Source organism: Pithys albifrons, chromosome 4, assembly GCF_047495875.1.
Source record: "Pithys albifrons albifrons isolate INPA30051 chromosome 4, PitAlb_v1, whole genome shotgun sequence".
Classification (NCBI taxonomy): Eukaryota; Metazoa; Chordata; class Aves; order Passeriformes; family Thamnophilidae; genus Pithys; species Pithys albifrons.
The window spans coordinates 69,992,825-70,015,219 of NC_092461.1; the positions used below are offsets into that span (position 1 = coordinate 69,992,825).

The 22,395-nt window shown below is 41.9% G+C and overlaps 1 protein-coding gene across 4 annotated transcripts in view; it reads left to right on the plus strand.

Annotated features, from left to right (window-relative positions):
- Positions 1-4,051: 4,051 nt before the first annotated feature.
- PCMTD1 (protein-L-isoaspartate (D-aspartate) O-methyltransferase domain containing 1) overlaps positions 4,052-22,395 on the plus strand; it is a 47,987-nt gene continuing 29,643 nt past the window's right edge. Inside the window, exons 1-2 of one of the 4 annotated variants that reach the window (XM_071554551.1) lie at positions 4,114-4,203; positions 21,121-21,547. In XM_071554551.1, coding sequence (XP_071410652.1) covers positions 21,241-21,547 — 307 coding nt within the window. In that variant the 5' untranslated portion in view covers positions 4,114-4,203; positions 21,121-21,240. Of the gene's footprint in view, positions 4,204-4,657; positions 4,676-21,120; positions 21,548-22,395 lie in introns of those variants that run through there. The other 3 variants (XM_071554552.1, XM_071554554.1, XM_071554555.1) reach the window with 3 other exon arrangements.

Consider the following 22,395-nt stretch of genomic DNA (forward strand, 5'->3'; position numbering starts at 1 on the left):
CAGTTAAGTCTAAATACGACTTAATGACCCTGGTATCAAATTTGAAATTTATCTAAAATGTATACTTTCCTATTAGACATCTGAAGTTATAATCTTCACTAGAAGCACAGAATGAAGACACACTGGAGTCTTCCACCTGGTTGAGACTTTATTTGCATGAGCAGCAAAAAATAATAGACTATCAGGACAAAATAAAGAGTAAATTACGCTTAAATCTGCAAAGACAATGAAACAATCTCAAACTTGCACGGAATAATGAAAAATTGGGGTACTTCAGCCTACACAGCCCAGTATTTCATGGGTGTGAAAGGATGCTCACTGTGCTTCGGATAAGAAGCAGGTTCCATTATTCATTATATATTCATTCAGTTAACAAGTGGGAAACAGGGGTTTTGATTGTAGCAAGTTTGTACAGGGATTTGATGGACCTGTCACATAATACTTAACTTTTTTTGAGAATATTAGCTTATATTCAAATGAAAAGAAAGGTTGCCCAAATGATGCACATCTCCAATTTAAAATACTGTGACAAAAAATGTCTTTAAAATCAAGATACAGAAATTACAGACTGCATCAGAAAATACATGCCTTACTTCTGTTTTGACTATGGATGACAGCAGTTAGATCAGATTTGGAGAATTGTACATGCTTGAGTAGAACTTTCTGCTACACCTGGATGCTGAAGCTTTTTTTCAGCTCTGAAAGGAGATGGCAGAATGATCTTCCTAGCCTGATGTCCAAGTCCACTGTAAATGGAAGAAATGGCATCCATTCAAGCATAACGTTGTAATCATGGAGAAAAAAGCTATTTGAAAAATTCTCTTAAAATTAAATGCGCAAAATATGGTCGTAACTTGTATCCCAAGTGAATACTGAGTAAGTGCAAACCTTGTCTGACAGGTAATGAGTATGTGTTGGTCAGGCACAAGAATATCTAGGATGTGATGAAAACAGAAGGAATGAAAAACAGGAAACCCTCATACATAAAACAGACAGGGAATTATACACATCTTATTACATCTAACTAAGAATTCTTAATAAAAAAAATCAGTACTCCAAGCCAGCAAAAATAATTTAAGTTTACTATCTGAGGCAAGGCACACTTTAATGTAAAAATGAAATTGGTTTATTCTGCTATTTCTTTTATTAAGTGGCCATCAGTTAAATCAGTAATGGAGTGGCAGTTTGAAGAACTATGTGAATCCCTCACTCCAACTAACAAAAGACAGTTCTTTCTCAGTCACAGCCTAACAGCAACTCCCCCTTATATTGCCAGTTATCTCCACCTCAGTTGTTGCTATCTACAACCATTGTGTGCTGCAGGTATTAACTAATTCTGTTCCCCAGTAAAGTAACACTCACTCCTGGCCTCCTATGAGCTACACTTTTGTGTCCTTCATTTCTCAGGGCTTTTATTTAGAAATCCTGTTCCACTAGTACTCAGACTTTGGCTAAAGCACAAAACTTTATGCCTCTAAGCTGTATTTCACAAAACACTCAATGCTTACACCACTCCAGAGTAAATTATCATTGTAAATGTCACCCAGTTATCTAAATGACTGTATTATTTTAACATCCACTCTAGATTTTCAGGTTTTCACATTCAGTAGCCTGAAATACATCTTTTGCCTGATCATTTGGTGAAATGACCTTACTGTTCCACAAGTATGAGTATCATCCCTTTTCTGATACTGACCTCAGGTGTTTCTGATTCCTTTCCTCAATGAAAAGAGATTAGCCAAGCTGCTGCAAGTTCCGACACCTGTGTAATTTTTAATTCTTCCAAACATCAGTAGGGCCTACTTTCTCCACTGACTCCTCAAATCTCACATCAGTCCTTCAGGACAAACCAAATGTGAAACAATGCTTTACAAACCTCAGTTGAGACCAAGGCACACAAAGCCCAGCACTCTTCATTGGGCTTTACCAGTCTGCACCGAGGCCCCAGGCTGCATTGACTTCTACTTACTCCCACCTATTCCCTTCCACAGTACCTCTTCCTTTCCCAAATTCATAGAATCACAGAATATCCCAAGTTGGAAGGGACCCACAGGAATCATCAAAGTCCCAACTCCAGGCCCTGCACAGGACCACCCCAAGAAGCACATCACGGGCATGAGAGCATTGTCCAAACACTTCTTGAACTCTGTCAAGCTTGGTTCCATTATCATTACCCTGGGGAGCTTGTTCCAGTTCCCAAGCATCCTCTGGGTGAAGAACCTTTTCCTAATGTCCAGCCTAACCCTTCCCCTAACACAGCTTCATGGCCTTCCCTTGGGTCTTCAGTAATCACCTCATTAGCAAATCTCTCTGAAATCATCAGGAATAACAGAACCCCCCAACGCTGTCTTTTTAGTGTTAGAAAGCATGGCATTACTTTATTTCCATCAGTGTGTGTGTATGTGGCCAACAAAAATCCTGCCTCCACACAGACACCAACACATCATTCTTTCACCTATTTACACATTTTTAACAAAAAAGAAAATTAGTGTTCACTGGTTCTAAGTTATATAATTCTCCACTACTGCTTATTAATCTCCCATCATTTATGCCATTTTGTTAATACTTCTAGGCTTTTTATTACCTTTTCCTCTGGTAGGGATTGTCCACCACAATTACGGAGCCTTTGTTAGTCTTGTTATCTACTGGTTTCTGAAAAAGGTCCTTGTTTCCAGATGTCCATCTTCAACAATACATCTTTCTCTCATGGGCTTTGTTCACTGAAGTGTATCAAGGTTAACTTTAACAAACGTTACAGTTTTAGTACTCTTCTCACAAAAGCTGCTTATGGTAATGTTTTGCTATAGTCTGGCTAAAAGCAATTTAAAGCCTAACACACAAGCTATGATTAAGTGAAACAACTAAACAAAAGGTTTAACTGAAACCATTAAAAATATCAGAAAAGTTGTATCATTTCCAACAACCAGAGAGATCAATGCCTGCTCCTCCTTCCCATGGAAGCTGTAGACTACTCTGAGGTGTTCCCTCAGCCTCCACTTCTCCGGGCTGAACAAACCAAGACCTCAGCTACTCAGGTGTCTTCCTGTCTAGACCCTTCACCATCTTTGCACCCCTCCTGTGGACGTTTTCTAATATTTCTAATAATTCCTCTGAGCTTTGCCTGTGTTGTCTCTTCCTTCTTGTAGTTTTTCAAACTATCTTTGAGAGCATTGGCAACCGCAAAGCCCGAGGGCCCTTCCTCTCTGTGCGGGGCAGGGGGGAGCTTTCTGCCGTCCCCTGCCAGCGGCCCTAGACGGGTCCTGCGGAGACGCCGCGTCCGCTCGCCGGAGAACGGCGAGCAGGGTACTCAACGCTCCTGGGGGAGGCCCAGCGAGAGCGCAGTTGTTCGAGATGGGCACCAGGGGTCCCTTGCGTCTGTTTTTCAATCCGGGCCTCCGGCGCAGCCGCGCGACCCCCGCCCCGCCTCCCGCACGACAACACGGGCCTGTTTCCCATCCTCATCAGCCCACGGGAGACAAGTGGGTGGCGGGGACACGGGCTTGGCGTGGATTCCAGGGGTTGCCAGCCCGGTGGGCTATCAGGGAGCAGCCATTCCAGGGGCTCCCGGCCCGGCGGGCTGTGAGGGAGCAGCCACTCCCGGGGCTCCCGGCCCGGCGGGCTGTGAGGGAGCAGCCACTCCCGGGGCTCCCGGCCCGGCGGGCTCTCGGGGAGCGGCCACGCCCGGGGCTCCTGGCCCGGCGGGCTGTGAGGGAGCGGCCACTCCCGGGGCTCCCGGCCCGGCGGGCTCTCGGGGAGCGGCCACTCCCGGGGCTCCCGGCCCGGCGGGCTCTCGGGGAGCGGCCACTCCCGGGGCTCCCGGCCCGGCGGGCTCTCGGGGAGCTGCTCTCGTACTCCTGCCGGGCCCGCGCGCTGCCGGGGCAACCGGTGACGAGCGCCGCGAGCGCCGGCCTCCCATTGGCTGTCGCGCGGGCGCGGAGCGGCCAATCAGAGCCGGGGACGGAGCGGCGCTGCGCCCGCGCCTCGCCCGGCGGCCGCGAGCGCGGGGGGCGGGGTCACGTGACGCTGTGTTTACATCCTCTCAGCTGTGGGGCCCCGCCCCCGTCCCGTCCCTCGCTCCGACCCCGCTGTCGCAGCCCCGGCCGAGCCCGCAGCCCCCGCACCGCTCTCCCGCCTGCAGTGCCCTCCCCAGGCGGGTCTTGGCGCAGCCGCCCCGCGCAGGGTCCGGGGCCCGCTGCGGAACGGGTGAGTGTCCCGCAGCGGGGGTGGGTAGAACCGTGCGCCGTGCGGCGCCCAGGCCCCGTGGGACGGCCGGGACGGGGGGTTGCGGGGCAAGGAGGAGCGCGGCCCGCCGACCCCTGCGCTCCGCTGGGCTCGGCTCCCCGGGCACCGCGGTGCCCATTGTCCGCGGCCCCGCACGCAGCCTCCACGGAGCGCGGGGGGTGTTCGTTTCGCGCAGCCGGCCCGGGGCGAGGGCTCGCCCTGGGGAGGGACGGGAGCTGTGCGGGTAAACGCTCGGCAGCCCGTTCCGCCTCGTCCACCTCCTCCTCTGCCCGACCCCCGCCACCCCCCGCGCCCTCTCGCCGCCTGCGTAATAAATAATTCCTGGCCCCAAAAGGGATGGGATGAGGAGAGGTGGTTGGTGTAGCTGTCGTGGGTCCGGGCCAGCGCTGACGGGACGGGAACAGAGATGCAGGCGCAGGGGGGTGGAGGCAAGGTAAGGGCAGCGCGCTCGTCCCACACTGCGGCTCAGCGCCCTGCCTCTTCCCCCATGACGGCACTGGGTTCGCTTTCTGCCTTTAAGGGAATGCAGCGAGAACAGCAGCTTGCGGGTTTTTTTTTGTTTGTTGGCTTTTTTTCTCTCTCTCTACTGAGCCTTTATAACCTCAGGGTCTTGTGGGGGCTGCGTCTTCCAGGCCGAGGCATCTTTGAGGGGTGCGTGAGACAACATTTTTTTTTTTTTTTGTTTCCCGTGGACTAAGGAAGGATATTTCTCGTCTCGGGAGAGGAGTTGGTGTGGCAGCAGCAAGGGGGAAATACTTTGTTTACATAAATAAAGTGTGTGAAATGCACGATAACTTTGCTTTTTACCCGCAAGCCAGGGTGAGTCGGTCGGCGAGCATTCCTGGCAGCAGCAGCCGGGAGAAAGGGCGAAGGGTGCTCTGGCCCCCGCTTTGCCATAAACGCACATTTTGCCTCTGTTTACATTGTGGTCTCTGTTTTGGCTGGGAGCTGCGTAAGGGGAGGAGCAGGAACTGGCTGCGGGGCAGCCACCTCCTCCCCTCTGTTTTCTTTGTTGTTATCTCTTTGGGGAGGCGTCCTCGGGTCACGTCTGCCCGTAGCTGAGCCGCGGTCTGCGGTTAATGAGATTCCTCTCGGGCCCGAAACCTCGGACCGCCTAATGCTGGACATATGCTCGTCTTGTCTGCCCCCCGTCGTCGCCCTCCTCCCCCTGCCTCGGCAGTTGTCAGCGGCTCCAGTGAAGTTGGAGGAAGGGGAAGGGAGGGCAGCAGAGGGGGAAGGAATCTTGGCATTTATTTGATACTCGGTCAGCAGGCTGGGCCTGGTTTGTATAGCTCTGCCATTAAAAAAAAATAAAAAAGAAGCAAAAAACCCCAAAACAAAACCCCAACAAACAACCCCCACACACACCTATTGTGGAAAGGTGAGGGGTTCGTTTGAAAGCATCTTAAGGGTCTGCATGATAGAAGGAAGTACTGAGCTGCTGCGGTGTGTGGAGAATGTTATGTCCTTGCCAGTGCCCATCCAGTTACCGTTCTCTTAGTGGGTATTTTATTACTGCTGTCAAGTAAAAGTCAAGCACAGTTGAACTGCAGACTTTAGCAAGGAAGGAGGGTTTCTTCTGATAGTGAGCAACAAACTTTGGTGCACAAAAAAAGAGACGCAGGTAAGGCTACTCAGCAATTCAGTGAATTAATGAAGATACCTAATTTTTCTTGACTGTATGACCTCTGTGTTGCAGAGAAGGCTTTTCAAGATGCAAAACATGCCTAACGTTAATAAGTTACAAGTAGGTGTTGTGAGAATGTCATCTTTACCTTAACCCATTATGCTTGCAAATGAATCATAATGTGTGATACATTTTTTCCCCCAACAGAACCGTTGCCGTACTCTGGGCAGACCATCTCTGTGAGGAATCAGGCTGTCTTCTGCAAAAGTCCTGCCTGATTTGTTGGGAAAGTTTGAAAAATGTTTTGGATGTTTAGGTGGAAAAAAAGCGTGAAAGATCTATTGGTATTTTAACTGACTTAGGGGGAATAAATATGATGATAGCAATGTAAGAAGTGTCTGAATGAGGTCAGGGAGCCACAATGAGGGCTTTGGAGATGGACACTTAGCCAGATGTTCTTTACAACAGTCAGTGTCCCTCAGAAATGCTAGAAAAAACAATTGGATGTTGTTGGGAGGTCTGCAGTGAGGAGAATGTCATGAAATCACAGAAGCAGAAAAAAGTGTATAATACTGAACAGTCCTGGCTGACCAAATCTTATCACTGTGTCTACTCAGGATTAGATTTCTTCACCGCGTAATCTCTGATCTTCCCTCCAGAATTCTTGTAAAAATATTCCTATCTAATTGGCTCTCTCTGAATTTTCTTTGTCTAATCGGACTGTTGTGACTTGCTTGAGATGTTTGATCAGTTTCAATTTTGCAGTGTTTATAAATTTATGAAGTCTTGCCATTTTTATAATCATAATCTTGGCACATTGGTGGTTTTTTTTGCTTAGTCTTCTGTTTGCTTGTCAATGACTGCCCCAAGCTGCAGCAACTCCTTCTGAAGAGGATTCTGCGTAACAGGAGACTAAGAATAGGACCTGACTGTGAGACATGCATTGTAGTTTTCTGTGCCTATGCTGGACTATACCAGAGCAGTCACTTGGCTGTACTTCTGTAAATTTGAAGTGCTTTTGAGATGCTAAGTGTGTATTCTGCAGCTAGAGGTGTGGGCTTAGGCATGATACTAGTCCAGGTGAAAGTCTTAAAAGAACATATTGCCTGTGAATTTTTTACTGGTTTTTTTTTTTTTAGGCAAACTTGAAACATGAGCACAAAGGTAAAATTTGAAATTCCTACAGAAAGACACAGTGCAGGGGTTTTTTGTCCCCCACAAAGGTACTCTCAAAACTAGGCAAGATAATTTTTCCATGCAGTATTCCAGAAAGATTCATGTCAGGAGTTTTTAAAGTTTCCAGAATAAATACAGTAAAAGAATTTCTGAAATAGTTGGGCATTATGCTCATCCCAGTCTTAGGTGCATGGTGAGAAACATCTGAGAATAGAGTCGTTGTTTCTCAATGAGAAGTGTCTGTATATGTACCTGTTCTTTTCAGTTCCTGCTTTGTTCCCATTTTCAGCAGGCATGTCTGAGAAATTTGCTATTCTGCCCTGCTGAACTGAAAGTGATGTTTTGTAGCTGATGATTAATTAGTTCCCTGTGTAAGAAAAGTGCCTTGAAGTCCTCAGCACTTGGTATTCTTGAATGCAAATATCATGTAGTATTATCTCATTTATTTTGCCTACTTATAATGTAAATTTCTCAAAGCATAAGTGGGTAGAATACATGTGCAATCATGTTTTGCAAATGAATAATCAGGTATGTGACTGCCCTAAGGCACTCTGGGAATCTTCCAGTAGGGTCAGAAGTCGGTCTGTAAGCTTCATCTTCTCCAGCCAACAGGCGTGGATATTTTAGATGGAGAATTCTTAGTTTGTGCTTTGCAGAAGAGTAATCACAGTGTTCCACTTCATCATTTATGGAGTTCTAGAGACTAAATTTTAGTAGTTTGTATGAAATATTATGGCTATAATTACATGAAAGCATCAGGAAATAACTACTGTGCCCCAATTCCTTTGGGACTTATTTGTGTGTGCAGGATGTAATGACAGCCTTCAGGCCTGCTTCATGCAAGCTCCTAAAGTAGTTGCTGCTGCTGTGTTATTAAAGAAATTTGAACTGGACTTCTGGTCCTTGAAGAAAGGCTAAAATTTGTAGCAGTTTAGGATGCTAAAGGTAATGTTTTGCAGAACTGAAAGATAGCTGGCTGACATCAGAACAGTGGTGTTGGTCTTCCAGTCTCAACTGGTGTGTTCTTTTCAAAGCGGTCTTAAATCACAAAACAGAAGCAGCTTTTCTTGCTTATTTGCAGACGAGCAAAGACAGGATGTGGGCAGAAAAGTTTTCTGTTTTGTTACTTAGTGCTATTGTGGTATCATAGGCCAAGTAGCCTGTTGTCAGCATGAGCACCTAATACAGCACTACAAGAGGTCTGTGTTGGGAGCAACTGAATCATGTCACAAGTATTAAAAGCTTGCTGTTGTGAGGACAAAAACTTCTGGCGTGATTTCTAAATAGAAACACCTTATTAAGGCTGTCAGTAATCATATTTCTTTCTTCTTCTAAGAATTGGCTTTTTGAAGTCATAGAGGAGAAGTGCATATTTCTAATGGCAAATTAAGCAGTCTTGAAAACTATTTTCAGGAAGAATTGTGGTAACTTTGTGGTACTGGATGTTGTTCCACCAGGAGGCATCTGTCATTGTGAAGACTTTTGTTTTTTCCAGCTGATGTCTACAAATGTTTTCATAGATGTAGCAGTAAGAGTTAGAGCTAAATCAGAGTTGTTCTAGTGGAAGGCAGTATGCAGTAACACAGTAGAACAAAGTGCATGCACTCCTGAATGTAACTAGTAAAAGTATGTTCATTGGTACAATCCTTGCAGCAAAACAAATAGAATTTACTTAGAGTTGTCTTCAAGAGTGAAAGGAAACTAAATTTCAAACAGAATATCTTAGAAATAATGGCTTAATTACTTGTTCATATTTAAAAAGAAAAGAAAACTGCTTCTCCAGAAAGAGATTCCTGCATCAGTGCGTGGTTTGCAGGAGAGAAGTTACAGTAATTGAATTGTTTATAGTAATAGCTAGTGAATCATATCCAGCAATTGATATGCCTGTGGCATGCCTGTCCCAGATGAAAGGGTTTACTCCTATAAATGATTGTTTTAACAATGAAAGAGGAATTAGGACCATGTGGTTGGGAGAAAATGAGTAGTGATTACAATTTTGAGATTTTTTTTGTTTCTGTAGCAGATACTCAGGAATTACTATTTTCTTGACAAAGATGAAAGAAAAAGCCAAGTAATACTTCTGAACCTAGTGAGGATGACTATGCTGTATAATGGTCTGCATATCAAGCTTAAAAAAAGAGATGGTTGTAGGAGTCAGTATCCTGGTAATTATATTTTCAGTACAATTATTTTTGGTTGATAGGTATGGCTGAACTGTATGTGAGTTAGCATTGCTGAAAAAATGAACTCCGAAGTTCTCTAAAGGAGATGCTCAGTTTTGACAAACATTTAATATTTCTGCCGTACTCATAACTTTGACTAATCAGGAATTCTGTGTGTATTTCTACTGGGACATCAGTTTGCCATTAGAGGATTTTATTCTTATTTGAAAGACTTAGCCTAAGACTCATAAAGTTCTTGTTTACTCCTGTATTTCCTGTTGGATTCTGGTAGATGCGGTTTTCCTGGCTTTCCTTCTGCTGGGGCATGTGACCCTTTACCCTTTTCAGAACGAGCTGTGATTTTCTTTAAACTGTATTGTGTTCTTCCTTCAAGAAACTAAGTTTGGCCTTATTGCGGTCAGAAGGTCAGTGAAACTGGAAGGACACAGAAAAATTGAGTTGATGAGTTTCTTTGACTTCTGCTGAGCTGACAGTTGCAATATTATAAAATCCCATAGGCCTTAGTCTCTGCTTATTCGATTCAGTTAATTATGCATTCATTATGACTAAGACTCATTGCTGCCAAGTTTCCTGAGATTCTCTGATGTTTTGTGAAGTAATTCAGTTGTCAGAAAAAGTGAGTGTACAGTTTGACTTCTCCATTCTGACATGCTCTGGATAAGGTGGAGAGATGTGAGTGATATAACTGCATCAGGTTATGTGATTGTAGCAGCCTCTTGTGTTACATCTGTAAACTACATTTTTGTCAGGTGAAAACCACATGCTTTGTAAGACTGCGGAAAACTGGGTGAGATTGTGGGGAAGCCAATTTACTTAACCTGTGCAAGTGCACTGCTGCTATATAAAAACTGATATAAACTTCTCAACATCCATTTCTTGCTGAAATATTTATATGAATGCGTTGAAATGATCACTGAAGCTTTCAAAAATGCTCCAAATTCCCTCCAGACCACATCTGCTGTTTATACTGTAAGTAAATCAACTTTGGAGCCAGATTTACAGTAGTACTTTAATTCATACCTGGAGACAAAGAAAAACAGTAATTCAGAAACACGTTCAAGTTAAGCATGTGCTAATGTATTTTGGGTTTGGCTTTTAAAGAAGGCCTGTAAGGGTTTTTTTTCAAGTATTTCTAGTCTTTAGTTAAGGTGTGCATGGCCCCAGGTCCAGTGAGCAGTGAGGCTAAGCACGTATTCTCAGTAGCACACAAACACATGTATTCAGTATGTATGTATATAAATATATAGTTGGCCACCACACCAACACAGAAGGTAGCACTAAAACAAGCACCAACAGCACCAGTGGCCTTATGCTGTTGTCCTTTCTGGGCGGCCAAGCTGAAGTTCTGCAAACACATGTGCGTATATATTATGAATCTTTCCAGTTCTGGGTTTAGGCTCTTGTTCTACACTGGCATTGGCCCTTCAATCCATTTATTCCCTACTGCCTTTTGCTCATGTGCTCAGCTGCCAGTTTCAAAAGTCACAGGTTCTCCAGCAGCTCACTTGAGCACACCTGTATTCCTCCAGCAGCCATCTCCTTCAGTTGCCTCACTTGGACAGTCTGTCCCATCCCAAGTTCCAAGGCCAATCTGCCAGTTTTCTGCCTAGTCCAGCTTGGTACTCCCTGTGGTCACACCCTGACCCACAGAAGTTCACCCTCAACTTTGCTGGCACCACAGACCCACAGGCCCCTGTGATCTGTGGTCTGACGTCATGTCACGCACCCTGGCACTGAACAGAGGTCCAAGAAAAAGAGTTAAAGAAATTAATGGTCAGACAGGACAGGCAGAGCACAGCTGGACATGCATACTGACCTGAAGTCTGCTCACAGGTGATCTGTCCCTCTTCTTACCATTAGTGCTGGCTTTGCCATGCTTGTTTTTTCCCTAGACACTTTGATCCCTCCCTTTTCCCACCTTTGGTCCCTTCCCTAATCATCTATTCACAGGACTTCTGCAATCCCAAAGTCCCTTGCCCCTTGCACCTCATGGTAACTCTTAGAACCCTGTAAGAGTCACACCTTTCAATCTGAGCAGTGCCTGGTGGTGGTGGGAGTGTGGGAAGAGCTGATGGATCTTCTGTGATAGCCCAGGTCAGGGTATTCATGTGGGCTTCCCTCACCAATAAGTGTACCTCTTTGCTCCTTTGTCTGCATGCCGAACAATTTTCTGTCACATAACCCAGCAGGGTTAACTTCGATATGTGCAGGCAAATAATCTGTTTAGTCATTTGCAGTCCCAGTGGAAAATTTAAGGTAGAAGGTAATAGCTGGTCACAGAGGTGTAAAATTGAAGTGATATTGCTGCCAAAGCAACACTTGGAGATATTATCTCAAAGTAGGGAGAATGATAGAATGTTTGCATAAAGCTTTGTGGAAAAGGATTTAGTAACAGTTTTAATGCTGTAACCTTTTACGTTGTAAACTGTGTTGATTCTTCCCCCCACACACACCTGGATATGTAGAGAGTTTTTGGTAGATTTCTAAAGTAGTTTTAGTTCATACTTGATTTGTATCTTTTGGAAGTCTTGATAAAGCATCAGTTTCTTTTGTTAAGAACTGTGAAGGGATAGCTGATCTCTGTTTTATATAAAGTAAGCATTGGACATCTTTAAAATACAGATTTATGGACAAAGTCAAGTCATTTTAGCTTGTGCTGTTTATGGGTTTGTGGAGAATTAGACACCTTATGATAAGAATCTTTAAAATGTAAAGCTTTTGGAGATATGCAGGATTTGGGGATTAAAAAGAACTAAGTTAGGTTCAACAAGATAACCATTGCTTTCTCTGACAAGGTAAAGTAACTCTTAGTGTGCACATGCTAGTAAACAAGTTGCATTTGGAAAACGTGGTGAATCCACTGCTCCTGGAAGATTGCATCAGTGAAAGAATTTTATGTCATGGCTCTGAGGAAAAGAAGCAGGAAACGGGAGTAGACTGTGCTTACTCTTCTCTCTTGAGAATTACAGGCCCAGGTAATAAAGTAACTTCTCAAAACATTGTTGTATTGCACTGAACTTTCAAGAATCAAGAAAGAAGTATTAGGACTTATTTTTCCTTAAATTGTATTTATTTAGCATCTCCTTAAGGAGTGGGTGCATGATAAATAGAAGTGGAGATTGTCAGGCTGTGAAAGTAAACATTCAGTATTTTGAATTATTTATGCTATGATTTGTTACATGCTATTTTGATGCGTTTAGATATCTTTCTAAAGATTAGACACCGAAGAGTTTTAGTGTACTTGGAGCTTGGTAAAGTTGATTGATATTTTTGTTTTTTAATTGGACCTGTGTTTTTTTTGTAGAGTCTGAAGTAAATGCATAACTCTGAGATGAGGTTTCAAGTGTCAGGAATGCAACTATCTTCTATTTTTACACTTGACCTCATTTCTGTTTTCTTTTGCTAAAGGCAACAGACGTATGTTGCTGCTTGAAGTGAGTTATTTAAATAACTTGAAATGTTTATGTGCAGTAAGTTTTTGAACTTGAGTAGTGGCTGAAATAGTGAATATTTTGTCATGGGACACATTTTGCCTGCTCAAAGTTATATGAAGTGTGACTTGATCTGCTCAGGAACTATAACTTTTATGGTAAAAGGTTAGGAAAATACATTTCAGTTCTTGTACAAAACCTGCTTTGTATTTTACTATAAAAGGATTCTCCCTCCCCATCCCCCCACTGTTACTGGTTACTCTCTGAAGGTGATCACGAAAGTAAAGGAGCATCATTTTGCTGTGGTTTGTTGTGTTCTGATCACCACAAACTACATTATTAAGCATTTTTTTTATGAAAAGAAGCGGATTTTGTTTTAAATTGAGAATTTGGATCATTCTTTATATGTATGAAGGTGTCTTAGTTTGCAAGTGATCACAATAATACTGTAATTTGCAGAAGGCTTTGGGTCACTTTTATGCCTTTTGCCTTTTCAGACTAAACATGATTAGATATATCAGAACTTGTTCCTTTTGCACCTCACTCTACAGCTTTTTCTAATTCTTAACATTTGACAGATATAGCTTACACGAACTTGCTTGAAATGAATACTCTGTTAAATATTCTTCTACAAAGCTGTGTGTATTGTGGCAATGAGTTTTGCAGTCTGGTCACTGTGTAGCTCACTAATTCCTGTGAAATATGTGCATGGACAGCAGTTTCTCATCTGAAAAACAGGTGCATGATACAGACTCAGTGAATATCAGACATCCGAGTGTATTAATCATCATAGATTCACATCTGTCATGTGAAGTCCTGATATTTTAGTCTTGCCAGTGCGCAAACTGCTACTACCTGGTACCTCCTCTTTCTGTGGGTCTGCTAGACACTCTTGAGAAGCTTCTCATCTTTCCCCTTTCTCCCAGACAGTCCGTGATAAAGCAGTACTCTTCAGCTACTCTATACTGGACAGACTAAAAATAGCTGTAGCTTGGGAATAGGCAGAGCTGTAGGCACACCTCTCAGGAGCTGAGACCTTTACAGAGTGTTCTGTGTAGGAGGTTGCCAGGTTCTGTCATGGACTCTGGTGTTAGAGGAAGGATAGGGGTTCTTCTGCATGTTAAGGCATTGGGTTAAAGTGGTACCTTGTGCTTGTGAGATCTTCTAGTGGAGTTTTGACAAGTCAGTAAGTCATCTTAGGCTCCCCAGAGAGGAGAGCGTTTTATGCACTATGTTACAAACAAACATCAGGAAGTGTTTTGGACTAGTGTGGGTAGAGAAGCAATATTGTTTTGAAATCTGCAATTGATGGGTTACTATGTGGTACACAGAATCTGGACAGAACTAGTGTTCATTCAGTCATAAAGGTGAACGTAAAACCTGTTGAGATGTAATACCAGTTTGCCTGTGGCTGAACTCTAATGGCAAACAACAGACCGGTAATTATTGTTTTGTTGACAATTTCCCACTGCATATTGTGAATAAAAAACATGCCATGCTACTCTTACCAGGTACTATTACCAGGAACTGTGTAGTTCTACCACTCAGACCACATCACACACTGCCATAGACTTTGGCTCTTGTCATTGTCAATCAGATATTCAGACTTTTGTTAGAAGTTCTCATTGCTCTCTGAAATTAGTGAAATAATTTTTTAATTTTTTAATCTAATAGACTATCACTGAACTGACACATAGCAAGTTTTAGATCATTGGTGGTTTTTTTCTGATCTTAACTAGTCAGCAGCGTCTTGCTGCTTTGAGAAATGATTTTTGCAGCACTTAGGCTGTTTGCTTGTCAGCACTTCTGGTCATCAGCTTCAGCTTATGAGGAGGAGCTGGCTCTGGGGCTGAGCAGCAACTGGCTATTAGTGCTGTCTGTGAGGAATGGACAAACTCTTTATGCCAGACAGACTAACATCTTCTGCACAGGTGGTAATAATGTCAGGTGCTTAAAATCTCATGAGACTTTTTCAAAGGCAGGTTAATCAGGGAATTTCAGAGCTGTTAGTAATCTCATCAGCCTCTCATCCATATGGAGGCTTTTTAATGTTAAAAATAATGTTTCTTAGTGAAATATTTATGGCAGATATGGGCTAAACTAAAACTGACTGTGAAATTAGATACTACCAAATCCTTCTAAGAGAAGGAAGTGTTTCTGTGCTTGGTCCCAATTTAAAGCTTTTTATAACAAGTGACTAGATTTGAAGTGTTTGTAGGTATGCAAACCCTCATGTATTTGGGGTGGGAGGTGTGCGGGGGAAATAATTTTGTACGGAAGACTAATAGATACTCTTTACTTGCAGTTAATGAGTCTATGAAGAAGAAACTGCTTCTGAAGCCTGAGAGGCTCAACTTTGCAAACATTTTTTGGTTGCCCAGATTCTAAGCAGTAGGGAGAACTAAGTCAAGATTTGGGGTTAAACTGCGCATTAAAAGTTCCATCCAGGAAATACATAGTATTGTTTCTGTTGCTGTGTAATGAAAGGTAATGAATTTGGAAGTCTTTACGGGCACAACTAAAAGCAGGTCTGGCATATAAACCTGATGTATAGAAAGTGTTCTCTTTAGCATTTAGTCCATGCCATTGTGTGAAGAGGGTAGGTAGAATCAGATGACAAGAACAAATACAGTACAGAAGAAGGCATAGACCAAGAAAGGAATGTATCCTAGTCCAGAGAAGGAAAAAACCACAACAAAATTCTGTGTTCTTTTATTACATCTTTATTTCAAGTTCCTGTGAACTGTATCAAACAAAAAAAAAGTTCAGTAGATACTCAGCAAGGTTGGTCTAAAATTACACTCTTGTGTGACTTCCAAGGTTAAAGTCATTTGATCATGCGCTGATATACTTCTCCCTGCTCATACGTTTGTGGAGTTCCATAAGCTTCAGTGCTTCTTATGAGAGAAATGCAGTACCATGTGTGCTGTTTGGTGTGTTCAGGTGACGGGGGGTGGAGGAATAGTGTGAGCAGGCATCTACCTGGAATCTTGTATAAACAGCTGTTGAAAGTCTAAACAGGAAGATCAGGGCTTAAGCTTGCATCAGACTGGACATTTTCTTCCCAAGTAGGTCAATGCAATTCAGGTTAAGTCAGTAGTTGTAGCTGTTTACATTCATTTGACTGAATGCTAATCCTGTGGTCTGTTCTTTGTTCCATTGCTATATTGCAAAGAACCTCCAAGTATGCTTTGTGGAGTGCACTGCATTGGAGAGCTGACTGTAGTTGTTTTTGTACTTCTTTCTCTTTAACTTGAAGTGATCCACTGAACAGTAAGTTAGGAGTGAATGTTTTTAAATAAGATGGGTCTAGACTTCAAAAATGCACAGTGTTTTCAATAGTTTTCCTTAATGCACCAAGTAGTGTGTTACTATATCCTGAAAGCAACACTGGAGTGACAAAACAAATAGCTATGGAAGAGAAGACAGTTAAAGTATCAGCTGATTTTCCCAAGTGCCAAGACTTCTTGTTGCCTTTGATGTCAAGTTGAGCAAGATGTAGGTATAAAAATAAAAAAGTTTATAAAGCCTTCATTCTGAAATACCTCTGTATCCCACATTTTATTTCAGATCATAGTCATTCTCTTGGTTTTTTTTGAAAGATCATGCTGAAATCTTAGACTCAGCTCTGCGGTTTGTGGTTGAATTTCCTGGTGTGAGTCACTGTTACAATACTCAGGAGAAAAAAGGAAGCTAAAGTCTAATAATGGAGGCCTGTGGTTTGTAGGAGCTGCTGGGTGGGGTGAGGGCAGGCAAAACATAATCTCGAGATGGTAACAGATGCAGAAGCATCACAAATTGAGTCTGAACAGAAAGGTCTAACACTTGATTGGTGGCCTGGGGAACCTCAAATCTCTGCTGATCAGAGCAGTGTTGCTGATTTGTGCGATGAGTAAACTGAAACTGTTAAATGCACTGAAATGTTTCAGGCACTTGTGTGCATTCATGGTTAATTCCCTTCTGTGGCCACTCACAGAATATTCCTTTCTGGGGAAACTTAACAGCGGTGTTGTGATACTAATGTGCAGCTCAGTGGCTTATTGCTGCCTTTGCCTCCTCACAGGAAAGGGGGAAGATTACCAAGCAATGTTGTATTCCATTATGACTTTAAAGTAATGTATCACACTCATGATTGTGTGGTGTTTGGGTTGTGTGGATTGCTCCAAGCTTATGTATCTTCGTAAAAATAGTTCTGAAGAGGAGACCTGACGTATGGTTTAATCCATTTATTTATATTTACCTTCTATTTTTCATCCTTTGAAACAAAATAAGAATTAGGTAGGCTCAAATAACTTGTGTTTCTAGGGAGTCATCCATTTGGAGTCAGGATGTTTCAATATTAAGAGTAAATTTGTAAGGTACTTGACGTTGTATGGATTTAGCAATGTCAGTGAGGTTTTGTTTGTGAAATTAACTGGATATCTTGCTAGCATAGTATTTAAACGTATTTAGGAGTGTGTGCAAGTCCTTAGTCACTTACGGAATTAACTTGAAGTGCAAATGTATTTGTAAAAATTTTAAAACATGCAAAACCTCTGTCCAGTTGAGAGCTGGCAGAAAAACTCTGGTAAACCCCACACCTGGTTACCCACTTCTCAGGTAAGAGTTTTGCATAGCTTATAGGACAGTGAAGAATTCAAATGGACTCAAGTTATCAGCACTGCTTAGCCACAATTAATGTGGCAATATTAAAAAAAAAAAAGAAAAGATCAACAGAACCCCCAGAAATTATCTGTGATAAAGAATTTGAATGAAATTGGTTACAAGTTAGGTCAGAAACAGGTCAGAGGTGGTATGATGTAGTTGTGGACTGTTACGGACATGTGGAAAGTGTGTTGGCATTTCATCTTTACTGTGAATGTAAGAAACTTCAAGATATTGTTCTGACTTCTGAAGAAAGATTTTATGAGTAGTTTGGAATGAGAAGTGAAGATTGTTTTAACTGGAGTTGATTTTAATAAGTGAATGAACTTTTTAATCAAGATTATTTTGAAATTTCTAAACTACAGTTTCTGTTGGCTTCTGTGTTCCAGATTGCGAAGGCTAAAGGCAATAGCTGCATTTTGTCAACTTTGTGCACCCTCCTGTTTCATGTGCAGTTGTGTAATAGGCATCAGAATTCTGCTTGTGCTCGTTGTGAACTGCATGTGTTTTCCAATTTTATTATCAGTGAGCTTTGCAATATGTTTTTGGTGATTTTTGCATTTGTGTAGAAAGTTTTATTGTTGTATGCTCTGTCATTGTCTTCATCTTGGTCCTGGGTCAGCTCTCACAAGGGAGATCTTGACTAACTTGTCATTTTTCTCCAGCTGTGCTAAAATTGCTTTTGAGGTGGTTTATTTTGTGTGTTTAAAATATCTATCATCTCTGTTAGAAGTAGTTTTACTTTCGTAAGGCAAAACCTTACAAACATAAAAGCACTGGAGGACAGTGAAATACCTAAAAGTACAAGAGATTACTTTTCATTAAAAAGATCTATTTCCTTAATTTCCTAGGGTATTTTTTTGGTTTTGAACAAAGATACTTCCTATTACCTGTAGCTGTAGTCCAGAGTAGAGCACTGTAGTTGATTAATGAAAGCAAACCAAAAGCAAGATTTCTAAAAAGCAAACAGTATTGCTGTTGTCTACTGTCACCTCCTTGAGACAGGAGCAGTGTATCCGGAATAAGATGTAACCTTCAGCTGCACTACCAAACAGCCACTGCTCTGCTGCACAGGCGTCCAGTCCCATTCTTGAGAGGAGGCTCTCCATTTTTCTCCCCTTCTTCCCACAGTGCTATGCTGTCTACCACACTTTCTCTGTTCTTGCCGCTGAGTTTTTGCGTAGTAATCAGAAGGTGAAACGCTTGGTGGATGTCATCGGTAAAAAGTCTTGTGATACTTGGGGTACCTTTAGCTGTCATGGAATCCCGAGAATACAGAATTACCGAATACCTGAAAAAAATCTGTTTCGGCATTGTGATTATATTGAAAATTAGAAGATGTCGTTTACGGGCTTAAAATGTTATGTGAAACTAGTGAAGACGCTCGTCGATGGAAATACTAAACCTTTACGTCCGAGGAGCAGCGTTTCCCATCCGCACGCTCCGTGTGTTTGCCGGTGCTGTCCTGATGGCGAGCTGAGGTCTCCATCTGCTGGTGCGAACTGGTGGATGCAGCCCGCAGGAAGAGCTAGAGGCGGCATTCCTGTTTTCTCAAGTGGACCAATCTTCAGGAAACTTACTTCTTACCATAGCGGTTTTAGTTACAATTATTTCCAGATGTATCTCAAGATCATCATAAACTTTTTAGTGTGAAAGGATGGCAAAACCCTTTGCTTTAGTCATTGTAGGTTATTTAACTGAAGTATGATTTGATTCATTGAACTTTCAGGTGTGACACAAGTGCAGACAAGCAAGTAGGACTGGAGTATTTTTATAAAGTATACTTAGAGAAAGTGTCCCTCAGGTTTCATATTTTCTGTCTCAATTGCCCCTTAATTTTTTCACAAGTAGAAAGAAATGTTCTTGTGCAAGTTGAACACACACAGATTTACTGCTTAATCTGCTGTGGAACATTGCTGTTGAGAAGTGTGGGTTTTCTGCTTTAATCAAAGGTTTTCTGGCTGGTTGATAATTGCACCTGGTGACATTTTACCTCTTTCTGTTCCAGAATGTCAGTGAAAACTGGTTTTGCTTCAGAGGGAAGCACATAGCTGAGTGGAAGACAGTCATGTTTCACCCATGGTTTTAAGAGGGCTTTAGCAGCCCTGAAGATTCCGCTCCTTCCCCAGTAATCTCCCCCCAGTGTATATGTTGGGCATGGCAACCTCTGGTATGGAATATCCCTTTGGCCAGTTTAGGTCAGCAGTCCTGGCTGTGCTCCCTCCCTGCTTCATGTGCACCCACTCACTGGCAGAGCATGGGAAACTGAAAAGTCCTTGGTTTAGGGTAAACACTACTGAGCAACAACTTCAGTGTGTTACCAATATTATATTAAATTCAAAACACAGTACTGTACCACCTTCTAGGAAGAAAATGAACTTTATCCCAGCCAAAACTGGGACAGCTTCAAACTCATAGTCTTTGATGTTGCAGGGGTGGGAAAACTCCACCAAATCTAAAGATTCTTCTGAGTTTCTGGATGTTTCCCTTTGATATTATGGAAAGGTCTGTTAGTTCTGTTTTGATAGAGACTTTTTAAACGTGTTCTAAGAAGGTTCTTAATTTTAAAGTATTTAACCATAAAACCTGTGTTTCAGTCTTCTCCACAACATAAACTTAAGACCCAGCTTCCTTCTGTTGATTTAGGTGATGGGCAACTGGGTTGTGTTTGTGAATTCGTGACACAATTATGCACAGATTGGCACGTGCAAAATATGAATTTGCTCAGTTGTGTTGGAGTATTCTCAGATAAAAGATGGCATTCATATTTTCAAAAAAGAAATACGCTTGTTTGAAGAGGCAGGTGGAATCTTTCAAAGCACAATACTCAGCAATGCAGCTCGAGTCAGGGGTGAGTGCATCAGTGGTTTGGGTTTTTTAATTTTTTAACTAGGTTACCTAGAATGTTTAGCAAGATTCATGATGGCCTTTCTCTTTTGGCTATCTAATCTGACATGTAATCAATGGTAACAACTAGTTCTCTGTGTACTCTGTTGATCTAGAAGTGGTGGGTTTGTTTTCTTTGCTCTTAGCCTTCTCTTGCTATTTTACTGGTAGTTCATGCAATGGTAAAAACGTTAACATGGGTTTCATGAGTTTGGTAACTAATAATGTGATAAGTGCAGATAAAATACAGATCTGACAGAATTATTTTGAAGTTAATATGCCATGTAGAATTAAGGAATTTGTATTCCTCTAGTGAATATGGCAGGCATTAGGAGGAGCTCAGATCCTTGAAGGGATTTCCTGTTTTGATTTCAGAACAGAGCAGTGTGCCATTGTATCTGCTCTAGTATTCTGGTTCAGCTCAAAAGGGAACACCTGAAAAGTATCTCCTGAACCTCACCACTTAATAAGTCTTTGTCTCCTACCATGGGGTGATCTTAGGGCATGTGAACCCAGTTCTTTTCAAAATGAGCTAAATTGGTACATTCTCCAGCTGCTGTTGGACATTTAGTTTTTTGGGATGGGACTAGAGCTTAGCCCAAAGGGAGTTGCTGTCCCATCCGTCCCCCCTCAAATATGTAACATGTGTGGGAGGTTCTTAGCACTGTAGAGTTTTCAGTGTCAAGCAATGCAGCATAAGAATTTACATAATGTAGGCAGCACATGCTGACATATTAAAGCTAAGGTGAAAAAACTGTGGCTTTAGTTAAAATCTGAGGGGCAGAATTTTGATGAAATACTAGCTGTCTTGACTCTTAATAGTTCTGCTTCATAATGTTATGAAATCCTAACAATATTTCATCACCCGCCAATTGTTGTTGATTTGTTTCTCTTTTGAAACTCAAGTTACTTAAACATATCTATTTTTCAGGATTCATTTGTGATGTGCTTCTGAAAGAAGAACTGAGACTCCATTACGTACGTGTACTTTTGGAAAAACTCTCCTCCTGATGTATTTTGCAAACTAATTGAATTATCATAGAAATTCAGCATGGGAGGAGCTGTGAGTGCTGGAGAAGACAATGATGACTTAATTGATAACTTGAAAGAAGCTCAGTACATTCGCACCGAGAGTGTGGAGCAAGCCTTCAGAGCAATTGATCGTGGTGATTATTATCTGGAAGGATACAGGGACAATGCTTATAAAGACTTGGCCTGGAAGCATGGAAATATACACTTGTCAGCACCTTGCATTTATTCTGAAGTCATGGAAGCACTGAAGCTTCAGCCTGGATTGTCTTTTCTAAATCTGGGTAGTGGAACCGGATACTTGAGTACAATGGTGGGATTAATATTAGGTAACCTGAATGTTTTTATTTGAATGTAGTGTGTTTGCATATTTTTAGAAGATTATGCAAGCCCTGTAAACTTTACTTTTACTTCTTTAAAAACAACAGTACTATACTTAAGGCTGGCTCTCTGAGGTGTGTTGTCGCAGTTTAGTTTGTTTCTACAAGCAGCTCACTGGCACTGTAGTTCAGTAACATTCATGGGATTTTTTGGAAGAGGCAATTCTTCCTGCATTCTCTAATCTAAAATTCTCACTTGAAAGGAAACAGCCTTTTTGTTGCTTAAAAGGGAAAGATCTAGTGGGACAGTTTTCGAAGACTAAATTTTAGTCTGCATTTGCACCATGTTTATGTCCTTACTCTAGGTTACTGTTTTGATCTTCAGATTATGGAAATAAAAATTCAATTGTAAAGGCTAATTTTCCCCAAAAGAAACTTAATTGAAAAATATATCTGTATCAGTGTGCAGTAATTTTAAAATATATTTATTTAATAATTTTATTAGAGAATTTGGGGATGTAGACTGGTAGAACTGTTTGATCACTGCAGGTCTGTAGGTTTTCAAAACTGCTGTAACAGATTAGCACTGTAGTTGTTCTTCTGTTTTCAAATACATTTCCTGCATAAAAAAAGATAGAATTTAATACTGTTGTGTAAATTTACATTTAAAAACCTAGAGAGAAAAGTGCTTTAAATGCCCTCCTGTCCTATGTTTAGACTAAAGAGCACATGCACCAACAAATAGTTTTTTTACAAATGAATTTCATTACGTAACATGACTGCAGGTTTTTTAATATTTAGCTTTCATGGATACAATTTTATTGACTGTATTACACGCAGTTTTTGGTTGGTTGCAG